Here is a 20,444-nt window from a genome sequence, read left to right as displayed (position 1 = left end):
TGAAGTTCTGAAAGCAGTTTTACAATTTCCATTTTTAGTTTGGCTCAAAAATTATGTTAAAAGTTTTAATTGGCTCAAAAACCTTGAGTTGAAAGTTTTAATCAACTTTGTAATAAAGGCTTTTCTGTTATAACTACAGGTTTTACTTACTACTTCACACATTCCTTCAGATCTGGGAAAAAGAAAACTATGTTCAGTTTTTGGAACAATCACAAACTTTTAAACAGTGAATGAATGGACCAAAAAGACAGAAACAAAAACCAAATCAAAACAAAAAACCTTTCAAATGATTGCTTGAAAAACACAAATACCAGTTAAATAGGACACATGTATTTTTTAAACAGCTGATTAAACCAATTCATATCTTTGTAAAAGAACATATAAATTATTTCAGAAAAGAATACTTTAGGCACATTTCTTTATAATCTTTCACAGACAAAAAATTAGTAATAGAGCTTTTTACCCTTTATAGAACTTAATTCACAAACTTCCATAAGCAGTAATTTATACCGGGGCCAGATTCAAGTGGAAGTTTGATCAAAGATACCAGGACAGGTATAAAGGCGGGGTTAGAGCAGAGGACAAACTCAGCGAGCAGCTTCTCATGTGGCGCCCAGGAGCAGCATGGAGGAGAGGACAGTATGACTCAGCACAGACACACAGTACTCCCTGTGCTGCCGCCATTCTCTGTCTGTCTGACAGAGTGATATTTTGAGTTATAACTATAAGAAAAATACCAATACATAAGTTACTCTATCAAAAGCTCAGCTTATTTATAAAAGAATAAAATAAGCCACCATGACATTTCTCTGCCATCTCTAGGCAAAGATTTCAATTTCTAGGAGCCTTAGGGGACCTGGTGTTTTTAAAGCCTCAGTGTAGGACTCAATGACAGCCAGTGAGGAGAAAAACATAAACCAGAGAGGAGGAACGGCAAGCCTTAAAGCTCTGCAACCCAGGCCCAAGGCTCAGCAGACGGAATTACACTACTAGACAAGCCAGAGTCGCTTAAGAAACAGAAAAATGGCTTTCTACATAAGCCCTTTCAACATTGCCCTTTTCCTATTGACTATTCAAATATTCCTAAGTCATTCTCCCACACCCCAACTGCTTGATTCTGGGACACAGCAATAACCTCCCATGGCTGCTTCCTATTTGGTAGTTAATCTAACAGATTCCAGGCTTTAAAGCAAAACACAGAAAACCCGATTTCCAGCACTCAGAAATATCTGTTAGTAACTGTATGGGAAAGGCCACACAGTCGAAGAGGACGGTAAACACAGTCTGAGTTGCCATTACTGAGTGACATTGTTCAGGCTGCTTGCTGAACCAGTCATTCCGTTTTCACTTTTCTGAAGTGTTCTCACAGCACTTGGGACCTGCATTCCAGTACTCAAAGAAAGGCCACCACACCAAACCTAAGAAAAAATAAGAACAAAGCCTCAGTTAGACTCAAATCAAACTATAACTGCAGTAATCCTCAACTTTCCATTTGAAAGGCAAAATGTATGAAGGCCAACAGTTCCTACACTGATAGAGCTTCCTGTTTGAGCTGAGGAGAAATGAAAAGGCTCACAGCGGCCAAAGGAAGCCTGTGTAGTAGCAGAAGCCACTGAATCTGCACCCAGGAAAGGGGACACAGCAGCAGAAGCTCAAGAGACTGAACTGGATTAATCTCAGCGAGCAATGCTGACTACTGGTGCTTCCTAACCTTTACAACCAGGGGACCAGAGAAGCCTATCTCACTTAAGACTTTAATATTGGAACATGGCTTTAGATAGGACACATGCTCTAGTGAGTTAACTTCCCTGAACAAAACACCAATCGCACAGGTCCTCAGATCTACAATTAATAAAGGGACCTCATGAAACTGAAAAGCTTCTGTAAGGCAAAGGGCACTGTCCATAGAACAAAATGGCAGCCTATAGAATGGAAAAAGATTTTCAACAACTCCACATCTGATAAAGGGCTAATTTCCAAAATATATAAAGAACTCAAGAAATTAGGCATCAATAAACCAAATAATGCAATTAAAAATGGGGTACAGATTTAAACAATTCTCAGTAGAGGACTCTCAAATAGAGAAGAAACACTTAAATGTTCAACCTCCATAGCCATCAGGAATATGCAAATTAAAACTACTCTGAGATTCTACCTTACACCCGTCAGAAGGCTAAGATCAAAAATAAAAGTGACAGCACATGCTGGCCAGGATGTGGAGCAAAGGTAATATTCCTCATCCACTTTTACTGGGAGTGCAAACTTACACAGCCACTTTGGAAATCAATATGGTAGTCTCTTAGAAAATTTGGACTCAATCTCCCTCAAGACCCAGCTATACCACTTCTGGGCGTATACCCAGAAGATGCTCCACCATCCCACAAGGACACGTGCTCAGCTATGCTCACAGCACCTTTATTCATAATATCCAGAAACTGAAGACAACCTAGATGTCCATCAGCTGAAGAATGGATAAAGAAAATGTGGTTCATTTACACAGTGAAGTACTTATGACTCAGTTGCTTAAAAAAATGGCATCATGAAATTAGCAGGCAAATGCAAATGGATGGAACTAGAAGAAAACACGCCCTGAGTGAGGTCACCCAGACCTAGAAAGACAAACATGGTATGTGCTCACTTATAAGTGGCCATTAGCTAAAAAGCATAACCACATGTAATCCACAGACCCAGAGGGGCTAAGTAATGGGGGGGGGGCACAGGGGAAATACATAAATCTTCCTAGAAAGGGAAATAGAATAGATATCTCAGGTAGACTGGGGCAAGTGGGGACAGGAATAGGAGGAATCCGGTTGGGGGAAGATGGAGGGAGAGAGTACTGAGAGAGACTATTAGACTGTGGGACACTTTGGGGACAAGGTAGAATTCGTGAGTAGAAACTGCCAGGAATCTATGAGGATGACCCTAGCTAAGACTCCTAGAAGGGGGCATATGTAATCTGAACCAGCCATCTCCTGTAACCAGACAAGACTTCCAGTGGAGGGATTGGGACAACCAACCCAGCCCCAAAACCTTTATCTACAATTTGTTCTGCTTACAACGCGTGTTATGGTAAAGGTGGTGCAGAAACTGGGGGAATAACTAACCAGTAACTGACTGTCTAACTTGATACCCATGACACGAGAGGGAGCCAACCCTTGCCTCAGCCTGGCTGGCCAAGAACTAGAGGAGGCTGGATAGCCTAGATCCCCAGGACAGGTCCAAACACACCAGAAAAACAAAAAAGCCAATAAACCCATTCCGAATATATTCTGCTATACTTGTAGCCAGGAGCCTAGCATAACCACCAGCAGAGAGGTTCCACCCAGCAACTGATGGGAGCAGATGCAGAGACCCACACCTACACACTAGGCACAGCTGGGGGAATCCTGTGAAGAGGGAGGAAGGATTGTAGGAAGGGTTAAGGACATTACAAGAAAACCCATAAAATCAACTAATCTGGGGTCACAGGGGCTCACAGACAGGGAACCAGAGTTTCTGAATGGGTCTGAGTCAGGTCCTCTGCACATGTTATGTTGTGTAGCTTGGCCTTCTTGTGGGTCTCCTAACAGTGGGAGTGGGGCTGTCTTTCCCCCTTTGCCACTTTTGGAACCTTTTCCTTCCCACTGGGCTGCCTAGTCCAACTTTACTATGAAGAGGGGAGTCCAGTTTTATCGTAATTTGATATGCCTTGTTTAGTGGATATCTCTGGGAGGCCTGCCCTTTTCTGAAGGGAAATGGAGGAGTGGATGGGGGTGGGATAGGGGAGGGACTGGAGGAGACAAGGGAGGGAAGCTGTTGTTGGTATGTAAATGTAAGAGAATAAATTAAAAACATTTTTAAAAAAACATCTAGCAGGAAAGGGCCAGGGAAATGGCTCAGCAATGCAGAGCGCTGGCTGCTGTCAGAGGATGGGGCTCGTTTCCCTGCACCCACACGGGCGCTTCACCCACTGCAGAGCACACAGTACCCTCAAAACTGCTGAGCCATGAAATATAAACAAGATACTGACCATGAAGCCAGGGACTACTGGCTGGGTAAATTTTGTCTTGAAGGAATACAGCAACTGCTTTGAGTGTGCATCATAAAATGAAAGCTGACCTAAAAGGATAAAAAGTCCAATTTATTATTCCAAGTTAATATACGTTAAACAGATGACCATGCCAAAAGACATTTTAACATGAGTTTTTGTTACAAATTGTATGAGCCATACTTAACAGTTCATATAAAAATATCAAAATACAATAAGGATAAGATCTTAAAATCTTTTCCTTATTAATATCTCCATAAACTATTAGGTTGATGCAGAAGTACTTGTAGTTTTTGCACTGTTGAAATTTGTCACTATTGGAATACATTCTTAAAATTAACTAAGATTGTTATATACCACTTTAATGCACATTTCTCGATTTATGTTTCTTGCTACTGACAATTTTGCTACTTGTTTTATATTTATTTTGTACTATGCAAATGTTAGACAAAAAGCGAACTAGGCTCACATGCAAGTTCAAACTGCTTGTAAAGCAGTGGCCACAGCCCTCATCAGTGACACATCTGGTTTAGGAGCTGCAGTGAGCTCGCACTACAGAAGTCGGGCAAGACATTCTGCAGAATGGACTTGATGAGCGACACTGCTGGGATGCAGAGCAACTCAACATGGACCATCCGATGGTGGGCGCATTTGAAGCAACTGGAAAGGTGAAAGGACTTGGTAAGTGGGTGCCTCTTAAGCTGACCTAAAATGAAAACAGTCGTTTTCTCTTCTCTTATTCTGTGTAAACAACCATTTCTCGTTCTGCTTGTGATGTGTAAAGAAAGCGGAGTGCATGTAACAGTTGATGACGATTTGCTCAGTGGTCAAACCAAAGATTCTCCTGAGAGCTAAAGTGTGTGCATGCATGTGTGCTCTTCCTTCTCTCCCTCCTTCCCTCTCTCCCTCTCCCAAAGTCACGGCTACTGCTTGGTGCTCTGCTGCTGGTCTGACGAATCCAGCAAATCCATTACACCTGAGAATCATGCTTAGCAAATCCATGAGATGCATCAAAACCTGCAGTGCCGGCAGCTGGCACTGATTAAATTAAAGGGCCCAATTCTCTACAACATTGCCCAACCTTACATCTAACAACCAGTGCTTCAGGACAGAGACCATGAGTACCAAGTTGTTTCCACCACATTCACCCAGTAACTCCTACCACTTGTTCAAGAACCTAGAGAACTTTTTGCAATAAAAACAATTCTTTAATCAGCAGGGTGAAGATTAGTCAAATCCCTGAAGTGCTGATTTTTATACTACATGAATAAACAAACACTTCTTATTGGCATAAGTTGTTGGTTTTAATGCTATCTATTTAGATTAGCAAAAATGTATTCAAGCCTAGCTATAATGACTTAAAATTCATAGTCCAGAAAGTGGATCCCCATTGCACCCACCCAGTCATTGTCTCCTTGCTCTACACCATATTCAAACAAAAGGCTTTATTAGCTCACTGGGTGCTAAGATCTCTTCCTTTTTATACTGACTGGGCCAAATTCTATCAGCTTTTAAACTTTACTCCATCCATTTGTCTTCTGCCTGCTGAAGCCCACATACACTCCAGTGTAGTGTCTGCTGCTTCAGCTCTGCCATCTGTGAAGTTCCTGCCTTTCACCGTCTGTCTCAGAAGCGTCCTAGTCCTACAACTCACTTGCTAGCTGTTCAGCCGAATACCCGCCGACCTTCTGCAAGGCCCCTGCGATGGCTCTCTTCCTCATCTGAATCCTAACTGTGCTGAAACCCTTTGTCACTTTCACATCTTTCCTAAATGTAGCTGTTTTGTCCGGTTTCTCATTTTCTCTGTAAGCTGTTCCTAAGAAATCAACTATCATAAAACAGGAAGAGAGAAAAAAAAAACGATATTCCCATGGACTTTCACAGAAGTAAAAATATTATTTTGTATACATAAAATATATTGAAACACAAGCAAGTATGGGAAAATGCTTTTTTTTTTTTTTTTTAGAAAAATAAGTACACTTACCCCCATCAAAGTCACAAAACACACCTATTTTCTCAGGAACTGGGACATCCAAAGCTTTCACCTTATTATTATTCTTGGCTGCAAACGTGTTCTGTAACCAGCTGTTGACGTGGATGCACCAACTAGTGTTCGTCTTTCCTAACTGGTCAAATTTGCCTAATGTTTTATATGCTATGCCCACACTGTAGGATTTACAATCCTTCTGGGCCTTTACTTCCCAATAATGTTGTCCATTTTCAATAGCAGTGTCTCCTATAAAAGATAAGAAAAAAGTTTGATTCTTTGTCATCCTTATGAGTCACAGATTCTTACTTGTCAGGTGTTCTCTAACAACTTCCGTTTTTTTCTTTTTAACAAACCTCACTGTGTATCTCAGGCCAGGCATGAGCTCATGATCCTTCCACCTCAGCCTCTAGGTACTGGGATTACAGGCTTACATCACATACACAGCAAATCCCTCCTCTTCCTGTAAGAATCCCACATCGACCACAGATGCAGGACAGAGAATGCTGTATATCTACATCTTATTTATGTTTCAGTGCACATAAACTACTTCAGTCTTTCTTTGCTAGAATCCCTTCAAGGCTTATATTTATGAGGCATACCACATGAGCTGAAGTAGGTTTTTTCCTTTTCTTTTATTGGATATTTCTTTTTTTTTTTCCCCATCTTTATTAACTTGAGTATTTCTTATTTACATTTCCATTGTTATTCCCTTTCCCGGTTTCTGGGCCAACATCCGCCTAGCCCCTCCCCCTCCCCTTCTCTATGGGTGTTCCCCTCCCCATCCTCCCCCCATTACCACCCTCCCCCCAACAATCTCTTTCACTGGGGTTCAGTCTAGGCAGGACCAAGGGCTTCCCCTTCTACTGGTGCTCTTACTAGGATATTCATTGCTACCTATGAGGTTGGAGCCCAGGGTTAGTCCATGTATAGTCTTTTGGGTAGTGGCTTAGTCCCTGGAAGCTCTGGTTACTCGGCATTGTTGTTCATATGGGGTCTCGAGCCCCTTCAAGCTCTTCCAGTCCTTTCTCTGATTCTTTCAACGGGGGTCCCGTTCTCAGTTCAGTGGTTTGCTGCTGGCATTCGTCTATGTATTTGCCATATTCTGGCTGTATCTCTCAGGAGAGATCTACATCCAGTTCCTTTCGGCCTGCACTTCTTTGCTTCATCTATCTTGTCTAGTTTGGTGGCTATATATGTATGGGCCACATGTGGGGCAGGCTCTGAATGGGTGTTCCTTCTGCCTCAGATATTTCTTTATTTACATTTCAAATGTTGTCTCCTTTCCCGGTTTCCCCTCTGGAAACCCCCTGTTCCATCTCCCCTCCCCCTGCTTCTATGAGGGTGCTCTCCCACCCACCTACCCACCCACTCACTCACTCACTCCTTCCTCCCTCTCCACCCTGGCATTCTCCTATACTGGGGCATCGAGCCTGCTGAAGTACAATTTAAAAGTATCAGTAAGTCAGTCTGAAAAACTCTCAAAGTCCTCAGGCATCAATAGAGAGACTTCTACAGAGACTCAATCACTGTGCAGGCAGACAGTCCAGATGTGAGGAGGAAGCCCAGCAGTGTGCTATGTGGCCTTTAACTGAGAACTATTATGCTTTAGCCTACCTAGCACTGTGTAGGACTCCCCAGTAAAAGCGGTCTCTGCCTCCTCTTACTGCTGGTGGCCTGGAGCCTACAGGCGTCCGTTTGGGATGGTGTACCACTTCTAAAAAAAAAAAAAAAAAAAAAACAATCAGGAACAAAAAATATGTTGAAAATGGTTCATAAATTAGGATTGCAAATCATAGCAGAAATCCTTGAAAATACTCATTATATTGCAACATTTCATTTAATCTCAATTATTAATGAGTTATCAATTCTAAGCCCTCAAATGTAAGAAGCCATCCACACAAAGCAGGCTGAAAACACTAATGTCATGCAGACTGAGAGAGGTTTATAAAGCGTACACAGCTGCAGTAAGGCACAATGTCAAAATAAGACAAGACGTGCCGATGGGGAAAAATTAAGGTCTGGACTACTGCTTGTAAATGTTTTACAACTGAATTTAAATAAAAGCAACAGCAAAACTAAATTCCTTATATAACTAAAACTAAGTAGCCATTTTTCATTAGCAGTATTTTTGCTCCGATCTTTCCTTCTCAAAAAGAGGAAGTTATCTTAATTTATACATTGGAAATATTAAATCTCAAAGAATGTCCACTATTAGAGTGAATAAGATCCTTTCATATCAAACAATATGACAAACAGGGCACTGTTAGACTCTTTACTAATTCTCAAAAGCCTCAGAAAGATTAAATCTCAAAGATATTTCCATTGAGCCTCTCAAGACAGTGCCTCAAGTTCCATGGTGTACTTTTTGTAGTCTCAGTTCCTTCTATATTGTCCCCAAGATGTTTTAAAAGTATGTTTCAATTATGCTAAATTTGTACTTGAAAAACATTTGCTTTGGTTAAGGTCACCCTGAAGTTGGGGTGTAGAAATAGCTCAATTGTAAGGTGCTTAGTGTACAAGTGTAAGGATTGGAGTTCAATCCCTAGAATGCAATAAAAAAGCCAGAATGGTGATGTGCACTTGTTAGCCCAGTACTGAGCAAATGAACACAAAATCCAAACTTAAAATACAAAGTGGATGATGCGTGAGGAATACTGCCTGCCTACCTACACGTGTGTGTGTGTGTGTGTGTGTGTGTGTGTGTGTGTGTGTGTGTGTGTGTAGGAGAAAGATTGAGAGATTATTCTAAAGTTATTAAGAAAAATAGAAATACTTTATTATTACCACTATTTAGAAATTTTCTAATACAGATGTACTAGGATTTTTTTCTTCCCAAAGAAAAAATTTAATAAAAAATAAATTACCAAATAAAAGTAATATACAAATCTCTTATAAACAGAAAACAAACATAAAGATAGTTACAGTCATTTCATATGCACTAATCACTTCATTTTACATTATTTAAATATTATCTTGCTGTTAAGAACAGACTTATCAGATGGTTTCAAGCAGTTAAACTAAACTGGACTGCTTCAAGTATCTACATTTTAGTGAATGCTATTAAGTAGCATGATTTCACAGAACAATAGAATATTCATGGTACAGTTTAATCCTTTCTAAGAAGATAAAATGTCTTTTATGTGAGTGACTATTAACAGTGATCATTTGAAATGTTGGACTAATAACGAATATTCTTTCCTTTAAAAGTTTCCTCTTATATATTTGCCTTCCTTTATCATCCTGAGCCAGAATGGGTGAGGCTGCTATGAGGGGATCCAGGGAAGAGGAAAGCAATCATGGTGGCTTGGTCTAACAATGTCCTTCACACACACACACACACACACACACACACACACACACACACACACACACACACGTTTCCTTTTTTTTTTTTTTTTTTTTTGGTTCTTTTTTTTGGAGCTGGGGACCGAACCCAGGGGCCTGCTTCCTAGGTAAGCGCTCTACCGTGACTAAATCCCCAGCCCAAACGTTTCCTTTTTGAAGGCCAGCCTGGTCTACAGAGTGGGCTCCAGGGCAGCAGGCGGCGGAGAAACCCTGCCTCAGAAAAACCAACCACCCACCCACCCACCCAACCAACCACCCAACCAACCACCCACCCGCCACCAAAAAGGTCATTCTAAAATAAATCATACAACATGTGTATTCCAAAAGTATGAACAGAGATCAATGAGGACTGGCAACTGAAATTTTCTGTGAAAATTAGAGGAACAAGTCAGGGCAGGAAGAGCAAAGAACTGAGTGAGGGAAAAATACCTCCAAGTGCTCTGAGAAGTTCTCTAAAATAGAAGGCGGGAATAAATAACGTCCCTGTGTATGGTGCATATGCCAGTAACTTCAGCACGTGAGGGAGTGAGGCAGGAGGACTACAAGTTTGAGGATAATCAAGGAGCAGGCTTAAAGCTAGAATGAGCTGCGTACAGTCTCTGCCTCAAAATGCTGGGGAAAAAGTGAAACTAAAGAAAAACGTTATTTTGAAGAAATGTACTTTTAACTTCTTGAAGAAGTTTTTAAAAATTTATTAGATAATAAATTACCAAATAAAAGTAGTATGCAAATTAGTGTAAACATTTCAGCTTGGCCCAATGTTCTAAGCTGCTACCTAGTGTGCAACACAAGAGCCATTAGTGGTAAGAATGTAAATGCTGTCAAGTCAAGGACAACCCAGAAGGACACATCACTGTTTCCTTCTCCATTCTTTTTATCTAGACTGCCTGATTACAAATACTCTGTTTTCTAACGCAAAGGGGAAAGACAACACTGTATTTTCTCAAAATGGAAAAAGTAGACAGATGGAAGGAAGGAAAAGTGGATGGAAGGACAGAAGGACGGGAGGAAGACACCCACACCTCCCAACCCCCACGCAGAGCAGAGCAGTGGGGAGGACAGAGCAGCTTGGGGTGGCAGCCACAGAGACTGCTGTGGGACGCTGGGGTGAGGCCAGCTCCAGGGTTGCCTCTTATTCCGGCCACCTGTCTTTTTTCTCCTTTTACATTAGCCTTCTGGGCATGCTTCATTTGAGGAAGTCATTCTGTCGCTTTGAGAGAAGTGTGGAAAGCCCTGCTTTAGGTGCAACAACATTAGGGCAGGCTGATAAGGAACAGGGTTAAAAGTAAAAATGAGACTGGCCTACCATGGCTTAACAAAAAAGTTTTAAATCTCCGAAACATCTGTACAATATAAGGCTTCTGTGTGAGTGATAAGTATTCCCAGACACTCATCTCAAGCTGATATCTGAATGCACCTTTCCACTAGAAAATGACCGTGCATTCCAGACAGCTCACCAGAGAACCTCACTCAGTCACCAAAATGTACCTTCCCCTTTGAAAGTTAATTTAGTTTTATGTACTTATATTGACATAATAAGCACAGTTTTAGCTAATCTTAAGTGTATTTGTAGAAAATACATTTTGAAAGTAGAGAAGGCTTGGACTCTGTACTTTAGAATAGTGGCCCTCACTGCATCAGCTGAACCCTGGTCCTCAGTGCTCTTAGGAAGGCTGATGCTAACAGTCATGGCTGTGATTGCTTCTTAGCTGAAAGATGGACCAAAGAACGTAAGAAAGATCTTGTGAGTAACCAAGGAGTGATTCAATGAAAGAAGATGAGAAAGAAGTTACAGTAAGTGTGTAGTTAAATGTGAGTAAGAATGAAAAACACCAAGCCAGGACGCCATGATGTAGGCACAGCTCTAACGACTGAGCTGTGCTTGTTTTCTTGCTGTTTTGGTGCTGGTGGTGGGATCTGGGCTGTGCACAGGTTACAGAAGCACTCTGCCACCGAGCTGTATACCCCAGGCCCATTTGAAGAACTCTTAATATGCAAATTATCACAGTGGCACAGGAGGGCAAAACAAGAAGCCACTGGAGAAGTAAGTAAATGCTTCCCTTACCACAGACACGGACCTTCAGACGATAATGAAAGGAAACTCATGTGGTGCTTCAGTACATGGTTATGGTAGGTGAAGGGCCTCTCTATGAAGGGTCTTAGGGAAAGAAAGTAACCGTGAACAGGAACCACATCTCATCTCCGTGTCCTCAGCACACAAGAGATATACAATATCTTCACGAAAACATGGTTTTAGTGGTGAAGGGCTAGCTATACTCTTAGAGTCTTAAAACTGCAAAACTACAGGTCTTTAGGATTTTTGTAACAAAGTATTTATGTCAACCAAGGAAACTCAATAGAGTCAGAACCAAGCAGGACATCTTCCTAAAATACCCACAGTTCATTTACTCCTCCACTGGCAGGTCCAACAGTCTGCTGGGAAGGAACTCATTCTGAAAACTATACATCAGGTGCTTGAGGGAAATACACAGTGAGAGGATAGTAATATATAGAAATAAGAAATGATTCACTGAGCCCGGCTTCAAAAATATATTAAAGGCTGATATAAAAAAAACACAAAAGAACAAAATTAAAAGAATTATGACTTACCAGTAGTAAAGAATACAAGGCAGCATGAAAAACAGAAAACAGATAACTGCTGAGGTTGACAGTTTAGCTGCAGAGCTCGGTTAAATAAGAAAAGGCCTTCCACCCTAGTGCCCCGCCCTTCTTCTGAGGCAGTCCGTCACTGTGTCTAAGGGCACAGCTATCCTCTGTGTACACACAGTCTCCTCCATCCATCTTAACGGCACCTTACGGATTACATACTTGTGTAGCTCCTAGAGCAAACTGTTTTACTCATTTCTCAAATGTCCACTATTGCAAGATAAAATAATTATTTTTTCATATTGTCTACAAGCAATTTGGTCTTATAAGCTTATGTTTTAGTTCAGTCTGCACTTTAGCCTTGTGCTAATAAGGATCTATCCATGTGTGTGTGTGTGTGTGTGTATGTGTGTGTGTGTTACAGTTAAATAGGCCAGCTGAAGTGTTCTTTATTTTTTAGATTACATTTATCTACTATATTCTTCTTGTTTCCCCTCATTAAAAGATGAAACACCACAAACTCTCCCAGACTCTGAAGAATTCTTGAAGAAACAGTCTAAATACCACTTCTTGAATGAAGGTCTTCCAGGACCGACTATGCTAATTTTATACTCTAGATCCTGGCCCTATTGTGACATTTCAATATACACAATCACGGACAACTGCCCAGACTTTACCAGGCAGACCTCCAGGAGGCATGAGTGGGGAGCCTTGGTGCCAGACAGCAGAGTGTGTACACAGCTCAGACCACATGGGCAAAACAAGGTCCTCTGCACTTTCTAGAGATTATCCCTTACCTAACACCAAGCTCAGCACCAACCGCTATGCTTGGCCTACTCAGCTTCATTTACTGCAGGTCATCTCAACCTGGGGTTGAGACCCCTTTGGGGGTCAAATGACCCTTCTACTAGGTCACCTGGGACCACTGGAAAACACAGACATTCACATTTTGATTCATAACAGTAGCAAAATTACAGTTATGAAGTAGTGATGAAAACAACTTTATGGTTGGGGGTCACCACAACACGAGAAACTGTATTTAAGTCACGGCATTAGGAAGGTTGAGAACCATTGATTTAGAGGTCTGTTCTTATGGAGGAGAAGCACCATTCTTTAAAAAGTGTGTACGAAGGAACCAGTTTTCATCACTTAGTGCTCTTCTCTTTTGAGCTTCTCTTATCCCCTACCTCTTTAGCGCTCTAAAGCCAACACAAACCCTCTGCTTGGGGCTGTCCAGTGAGCTCCTCTGCCTGGTCTGTCCTAACGCTCCTGACTCTCACCCGGCGCCATCCGACTGGAGAACTCAGTGCGAGTGAGCATCGTCCCCTTTGTGACCGCTTTCTCACGCTCTCAGTAAGTCAGTAAGACTTGCCGTGCCAGTGATTTGGCACACAGTTCCAACTGACCACCTCAACGTCTGGCAGCTCTGAACAGCTTCCTTCTAGCTTGCCATCTTGTATCATTGTTTCATGTGTACATGGCTCATCTATATGACTTAGACTGAGTTTATTGAAAGCAAGGGCAGTGTTATCCCTATAGGTCCCATAATTTCTGTCATATGTTCAACAACAAATACTTATGAAAACGATAAATAAATGTTGAGCAGCCCTAATCCAAAAATCTGAAATATGTCAGTACTGAAAACTCTTAGGCACGGATAAATGTTATGAACAGAAAATTCTATACCTGACCTGTTCCAAGTCACAGTCAAAACACTGGTATATTAAAACATTTACAAAATTACTTTCAGGCTATTAATATAAGGTACACATGAAAAATAATTTTGAGTTTAGAGTTGAGTCTAAACTTTATAAATGTGCAATATATATGTGCAAATATTTCAAAATCTAAAATAATTTGAGTCTTGAGTGTTTCAGATAAGGGATACTCATATATAATTCTATAAACAGCCAACATATGCAATAATCATAATAGGAAAGAAAGGAAAAAGACATAGCATAGTCTGAATGCTAAATTCAGTTTACAATTTTCCTAGCTGCCAAATAAAGCATTATGCGGTCTATCAAGTTCAATAGCATGTTATAATATGAATGCAATCCCTTTCACCAACGCCAAGGAAACAAAGCAAAAGAAAAGACAGAGGGCACAGGCTGGCACCTGGTGAAGACACATGGTCATCTTCACCGAAGTATCATCTTATTTGAGGACCTGGAACGATCCCTAATTGTGGCACTGTCTAAATCATTTTATCAATGGCATTCATTATTTTTGACATTTTTGAAATCACATAACTAATATAGGGCACTCCAAGTCTATCTTATATCAGATAAATAAAAGTGATCGATAAGGTTACTGAATACAGTGAAACAAGAAAGACGCCACGTGTAAGTAAAAGCAGGGTAAAACCAGATGGGAAATAGTCTTTTTAAAGCAGAGCACAAGTTGTTATCATACATCATAGAACGCAAAAGAATGCAGTGCACCTCAATGCTGTAAGTTCAAAGCACGAGCTACCAATAGAGACAGTCTACAGAAAGCAGCTTCTCACTTACGAAGGCTGCTGCAATGGCACTGCTTATTGGTTAAAGAATTATTCAGCCAAGCTAGATACTAAGTCCTAGAACTAGACAGACACAGAGCGTCACCTTGTATGTTTCTTCAGTGAAGTAACATGGACACTGTCAGATAAAAACAGGCAACTGTTAAGACACTCCTTTACATTATATGTAACATCTTACAATAGAACTAGCCTGAATGCTTCCTGAGGGGCTTGATTCACTGACGTAACTCACAGACACTTGCCATCAGTCTGAGCAAAACTTTACTATTAAAAATTTATAGCTTCCACATTCTGATTCATGTGGGGAAGGTGTGACAGAAACTCAAGCCTTGAGTTCACTGGATTGCTCTTCAACAGGAAGGCTTGGGTAGAAATGCCCAATGCTGTCATTTAGTGCAGCCATCTTTCAGCTAAGACAGATGACCTATAAGCCTAGACAGATGTCAAGAAACTTCTTTTAAGCTAGTTCAGATTGCTGTATCTATAATATTAAAAATCAGAATGCTGAAATAAAATTTATGAACCAATTATGAAAGAAAGAAAAATATAAAAAGGTTAATCACAAATCAAGTATTGACAGATGATACTATATTCTTCACTTCTGAGTTACTAACATGTCAGAAATCATATTACTGTGCAGAATAAACATTAACATTGTAAATTTTAATACAAATAAGAATCAACATATAAACACCTGTCCATAAAATAAGTAAGAACGTCAGTATCAGTCATGGTCAGAGACAATCACTGTGCAAGCATTTGGCCACAAAACAGATTTCCTGAGCTGACTTACCTGCCCTTATTCTCCTTTCCTTTAATTTTACTCTCTTGGCCTTTTCCTCCAGTAGGATCCCACTCTACACAGGAATCTTCAACTTTCAAGTTCAAATGGGATGATGAGTTATCCAGACTGAAGTTAAGTGCTGCCCAAGACAATGTTTAACAAACGTAAGAAATCACCACTGTCTCAAACATACCTGTCATATTATTTCTTATTCAAGTGAGCCAACTCTGTGTGCAGAGAAAAAGCTTCCAATCCCTAGCTCTTGCACAAAAAACTCTCAATGCTTCAGCTGTGGTTTATAAATCCCACCTATTTCCATGTTTTCTCTGCACATACTATACAGTAACCAAGTACAGTAAACGTGAGAGCCAATGGTATCTCCACTTGTACTGAACTTTCCACCAGCATACAATAATCGGAAGTTCGTGGTATTTCAAATTATCAGCTGGGTTCTTGGTTGATTGTTTTGACTGAATGGAATGAACTGGTGGAATTATGGGGGACGAGAGAGAGAGAGCAGTACAGTATATGAAATGATACTGTAAAAGCAGCACAAGTATTCTCTCTGAAGCTTTACTATTAACAAATTCACACTTAAACTCTCATGAGTTCCAATGACATACTAAATGAAAGCCATCACTGAATGAATCAATATATTCATTTTATGCCCTGGGGACATAAGCAAAGAACTGAGCCAGTTGACAGATAATTTGTTTCACACAGTAGAAGAGAAAAACATCTACTTAATGAAAATAAGGCAAACAAACAAAAATATGAAATAACCCATGCTTTTCAGATTATTTGATGTTTTAGAAAATTATAGTGTAGTGGGTTGAATATGCGTGGCCTATGGGAGGTAACACTATTAGGAGGTGTGACCTTACTCAAACGGCCTTGTTTGAGGAAGTGTGTCACTGTGGAGACAGGGCTCTGAGGTAATATATCATGCACTCTGCCCAGTGTGAAAGACTTCTGCCTGCCTTTGGAGCAAGATGTAGAACTCTCAGCTCCTTCTCCACACCAAGTCTGCCTGCCTGGGCACTGCCATGTTTCCCACCATAAGTATAATGGACTGAACTCTGAAACTGTACGCCAGTCCCAATTAAATGTTGTCCTTTATAAAAGTTATCTTGGTTGTGGTGTCTCTTCACAGCAATGAAACTCTAAGGCATATAAATACTATTCAAAATCCTTAGAAGTGATAGTTGAGGAAATCAGAGAAGCATGGTATTAGCTTCCCTTTCTAGAAACTGAGAAAATAAATCATTAAAACAGCTGTCCGATGCTGTCTCTTCTATGCTGTAACGCAATTCCTAAACTACTTTACAGACCTCAGCTACTTAGTTACAAGTTAATCTGCTCTGGCTACAACTCCTGCTAAAATTCAAACTTTTGGTAATTGTTAACTAAAAGAAATATTCATTTATAGTACACTACTTCGCTTAACAATATTATTTGAAATTAGCTAAGACATTTGTAAGTCTGTGAACACTCATCGTCAAACAAGATAAGGACACAGGGCCAGTGGAGGACGCATCCTCTCACCCCAGACTCTGGAACAAGGACTCCAATTCCAACATGCACCACAGCCATTGTTCATTGTCTCACTTAGAAAACATCTGAATAAACATCTACTGACTGCACAGCTCTACTGAATGCCACACTACACAAGGAAGTCACTCACTTTCAAAAGCTGCCTCTAAGCAGAAGTAAACAGGAAGAATGTACCTTTTCAGCAAAATGGAAAGGGGTTCTTTAATAGGTAGACACACTGAGACATTTCCAGAGTCAACTGTTGTATAGAAACGCAGGTATCCCCTAGCTGTTAGCCACTAATTATACAGTTAGAGCATCTACCCTTCTGAAATAAAGAAGACCTGGCTTTAACATGGACGTGGCTGAACCACAGCACTACGACTGGGGGCTGGAGTAAGTTCTGCTATTTAGTGAGGTCACTTATCTCACCAGAAAGGAAGGGAAAATGTACTTGAAGCTTGCACTACTCATCACTTTTACAATTGTTATGCCAGAATAAATAATGCCACATGGATTAAAGGGACAGAAGTAAACAATGCTAGCTGTATTGTATTTTTATGGATCTGAACTATTTAATTTCCACTGCCTCTCCCCTCTGTTCTCTGTGGGTTTACTGACTGGTACTGGGTGGTCAAAAATAGCAGGAACAAGCCAATAACATAGTAAATAATTGTTCAATGGTCACTTTTAAAGGATCTGGACTTCTTCATGTTTTTACTAATACTTATTTCAATGCTGCAAACCAATCCCAGAAATTTTATGATCCATAGTCACATGAGAAATAATTTTACTTCAAACTGCCCAATGATCAGAATCCCTGTTACTCTAGGCTAAGCCCAGGGGGTTGTTTCCATGAAACCCCAGAATCAGCTTACTCTCTCTCTCTCCCTGAAGCTCAAGACCAATCAGGAGTCTGCTTGGTAATGTCAGACACTGCTGAAGAGCAGCTGTGCTGGGAAGCAATGGCCAACTATTTGCTAACTAAAGTCCATGAAATCTACACTGCACCTCCTATTAGGTCCAAGCTTGTTCGCTGAAGAGACAACAGAAGGGACAGCAATGACAAATGACCTGACGCTCCTTAGTGAACAATTTCAGCAATGCAGTCTTTCCCGACATGGGCCAAAGTAGCTCAAGCTGCAGAGAAAAAGTTATTTGGCCCAGAAATCTGACAAGGCTTTGAATAGAGAAACATTTTTTTAAAAACTAATTATCTCAGGCTGGAGAGACAGCTCAGTGGTTAAGAGCACTGACTGCTCTTCCAGAGGTCCTGGGTTCAAATCCCAGCATCCACATGGTGGCTCACAACCATCTGTAATGGGATCCAATACCTTCTTCTGGTGTGTCTGAAGACAGCTACAGTGCACTCATATAAATAAATCTTAAAATGTTTGAAAACATGTAATTCAAAGTAATTACATTTCTGCACTAACCTATGTATAATTCTCAAGTAAAATTATTTACTAATCCAAATTACTTTAAATGAGAATTTTTCTAGGCCTTTATGCCACAAACATTACTCTGAGTTCATCAAAAACTCACGGGCCTTGAATGCTCAAGCACTTGCCTACCGTACACAGGGACTAGGGTGAAGTTCCAGCGCTTACTTAAGTTCTCTTCTGATATATGTTTACGTTATCATTATGGATCTTAGCAAATTTCTAGCATGTGTCTCTAATTAAATGCATAAGAAATAAACTAGAAGTCAGTGGAATGCGGAAAGCCTCAAGTACTGACTACAATGTACAGTCTAATTCAGGAAGCAAACTCAGACAACTATCGCCTTGTGAGTGGGAGGGAATCTAGCAGAATAGCTTTCAATTGGTAAATACCTAAACATTCTTCTGAATACAAGAGGTGACGTTCATAAATCTGAACTCTTAGAGAAGAGAACTTGGGTGAGAAGCCTACAATAAAGGCTGCTCTAGAACCTGGAACTAGATCCTAATACTCATCCCGGGCAGATCTAGGTCTGAATAACATACTTCAACTTTCCTCCTTTCATTTGCATATGGTTATCAGTATAAAATAGCAGTGGTCTCTCAAGGTGATCTTAATGACCAAAAAACCATGAGTGCTCTGTAATTATTAATAAACTGTAGAGACAATAATAACTGGGAGAAAACGAGGAAAATAAAAAGAACTCCTTTGTTGCTGTTTCTTAATGAATTCTTTGACAAACTTCAGCAGTGCGTATGTATTTACTAACCTAAATGTGAAGTCAACATTCAGAGGCAACGTTAAGTGCGTCACCTCAGGACGGTGAGACGGTGTGGCAGGTAAGGGCACCAGCTACCCCAGGCTGCTGACCGGAGTCTGATCTCTGGGATCCACAAGTGGAGAAGTGACTTCTCCATGTTGTCCTCTCACCTCCATAAGGGAGGAACTGAAGGAAAATCACTACTGCTCTAGTCCTATTTCCCCTGCCTTTCATTTCCTACACTGCAAAGGCCAGAGGTAGATGGTAGGGAAGGAGTCCAACTACACATGGCGCGACTCTGCAAAGTCTCGAGAAACTTCTGAAGGAGAGTTCTGTCTGCCGAAGCACTAATGGCGGCACTAATGGCCTTACCTTTGGTCTCTAGGGTCACTGGGTCAGAGTAGTCTCCAGCCACAGCTTTGTTACGCGCTCTCACTCTGAAATTCATATACTTTGAATCAAATTTCAAGCCTGAAATAAAATGAAAGCTTTTCATCATAAAAAGTAAAGGATTCCTTCCCAAAAGTGTGAGTGTACATCAATCAGACATTTTTTTCCTTCTTAGAAATCCCTTTACTTGATGAGGACAAATTTATGTTAAATGAAAGGTAATGCATGAAAATAAGAATACTTTCTTCAAAATAAGTAATTTACACAATTACCAACGTTTCAACCTGGCGATTAATAAACAGCTCTGTCTCAGGCTTCATTAGAGGGGTCATTGTTCTAGATGTGGTGGTGCCACCTGAGATACTAGCCCTGGAAAGCCAGCACAGACGGACCATTGGTTCCATGTAACCTGGGCTACAAAGCAAGAGCCTATCTCCAAAGGACGGACAGACAGACAGACAGACGGACGGACATACATACATACACTTATAATAAAATCACAAGAAGCCAGTAACAAAGACAGCAATAGCAGCAACAATAACCAAAACCTGTAGTATTTCATTCAAGGAAGAGATAACATAATTTACAATAGCATAGTCATTTTTTTTGAAAAATAAGTAGCACTAATGAATTTTTATGTGTATGAAATGTATGTTTGTCCTAGTCAGGGTTTTTATTGCTGTAACGAAACACCATGCCCAAACAGCAAGTTAGGGAGGAAAGGGTTTATTCAGCTTACACTTCCATACTGCTGTTCATCACTGAAGGAAGTCAGGACAGGAACTCAAATGGGGCAGGAACCTGGAGGCAGGAGCTGATGCAGAGGCCATGGAGGAGTGCTGCTTACTGGCTTGCTCCCCATGGCTTGCTCAGCCTGCCTCTTCCAGAATCCTGGACCACCAGCCCAGAGGTGGCACCACCCAGTGTGGACTGGGACCTCCCCCATTTATCTCTGAGAAACTGCCTCACAGTTGACCTCATGGAGACATGTCCTAAAGTCGTGCTTCCTCTTCTCTAGCTTATGCCACACTGACACACAAAACC

General features: G+C 40.8%; 1 protein-coding gene across 1 annotated transcript in view; it reads right to left on the bottom strand.

Annotated features, from left to right (window-relative positions):
• Positions 1-314: 314 nt before the first annotated feature.
• Positions 315-20,444, bottom strand: part of Fsd1l (fibronectin type III and SPRY domain containing 1 like) — a 63,435-nt gene continuing 43,305 nt past the window's right edge. The window contains 9 exon segments of the mRNA XM_032903966.1: positions 315-1,418; positions 4,010-4,098; positions 6,012-6,263; positions 7,632-7,659; positions 7,661-7,718; positions 7,720-7,731; positions 14,576-14,608; positions 15,284-15,413; positions 19,383-19,481. Coding sequence (XP_032759857.1) covers positions 1,296-1,418; positions 4,010-4,098; positions 6,012-6,263; positions 7,632-7,659; positions 7,661-7,718; positions 7,720-7,731; positions 14,576-14,608; positions 15,284-15,413; positions 19,383-19,481 — 824 coding nt within the window. The 3' untranslated portion in view covers positions 315-1,295.

Source organism: Rattus rattus, chromosome 1, assembly GCF_011064425.1.
Source record: "Rattus rattus isolate New Zealand chromosome 1, Rrattus_CSIRO_v1, whole genome shotgun sequence".
NCBI lineage: Eukaryota > Metazoa > Chordata > Mammalia > Rodentia > Muridae > Rattus > Rattus rattus.
Note: the sequence above shows the minus strand (reverse complement) of the source record. Positions and strands in the feature narration are given on the sequence as shown.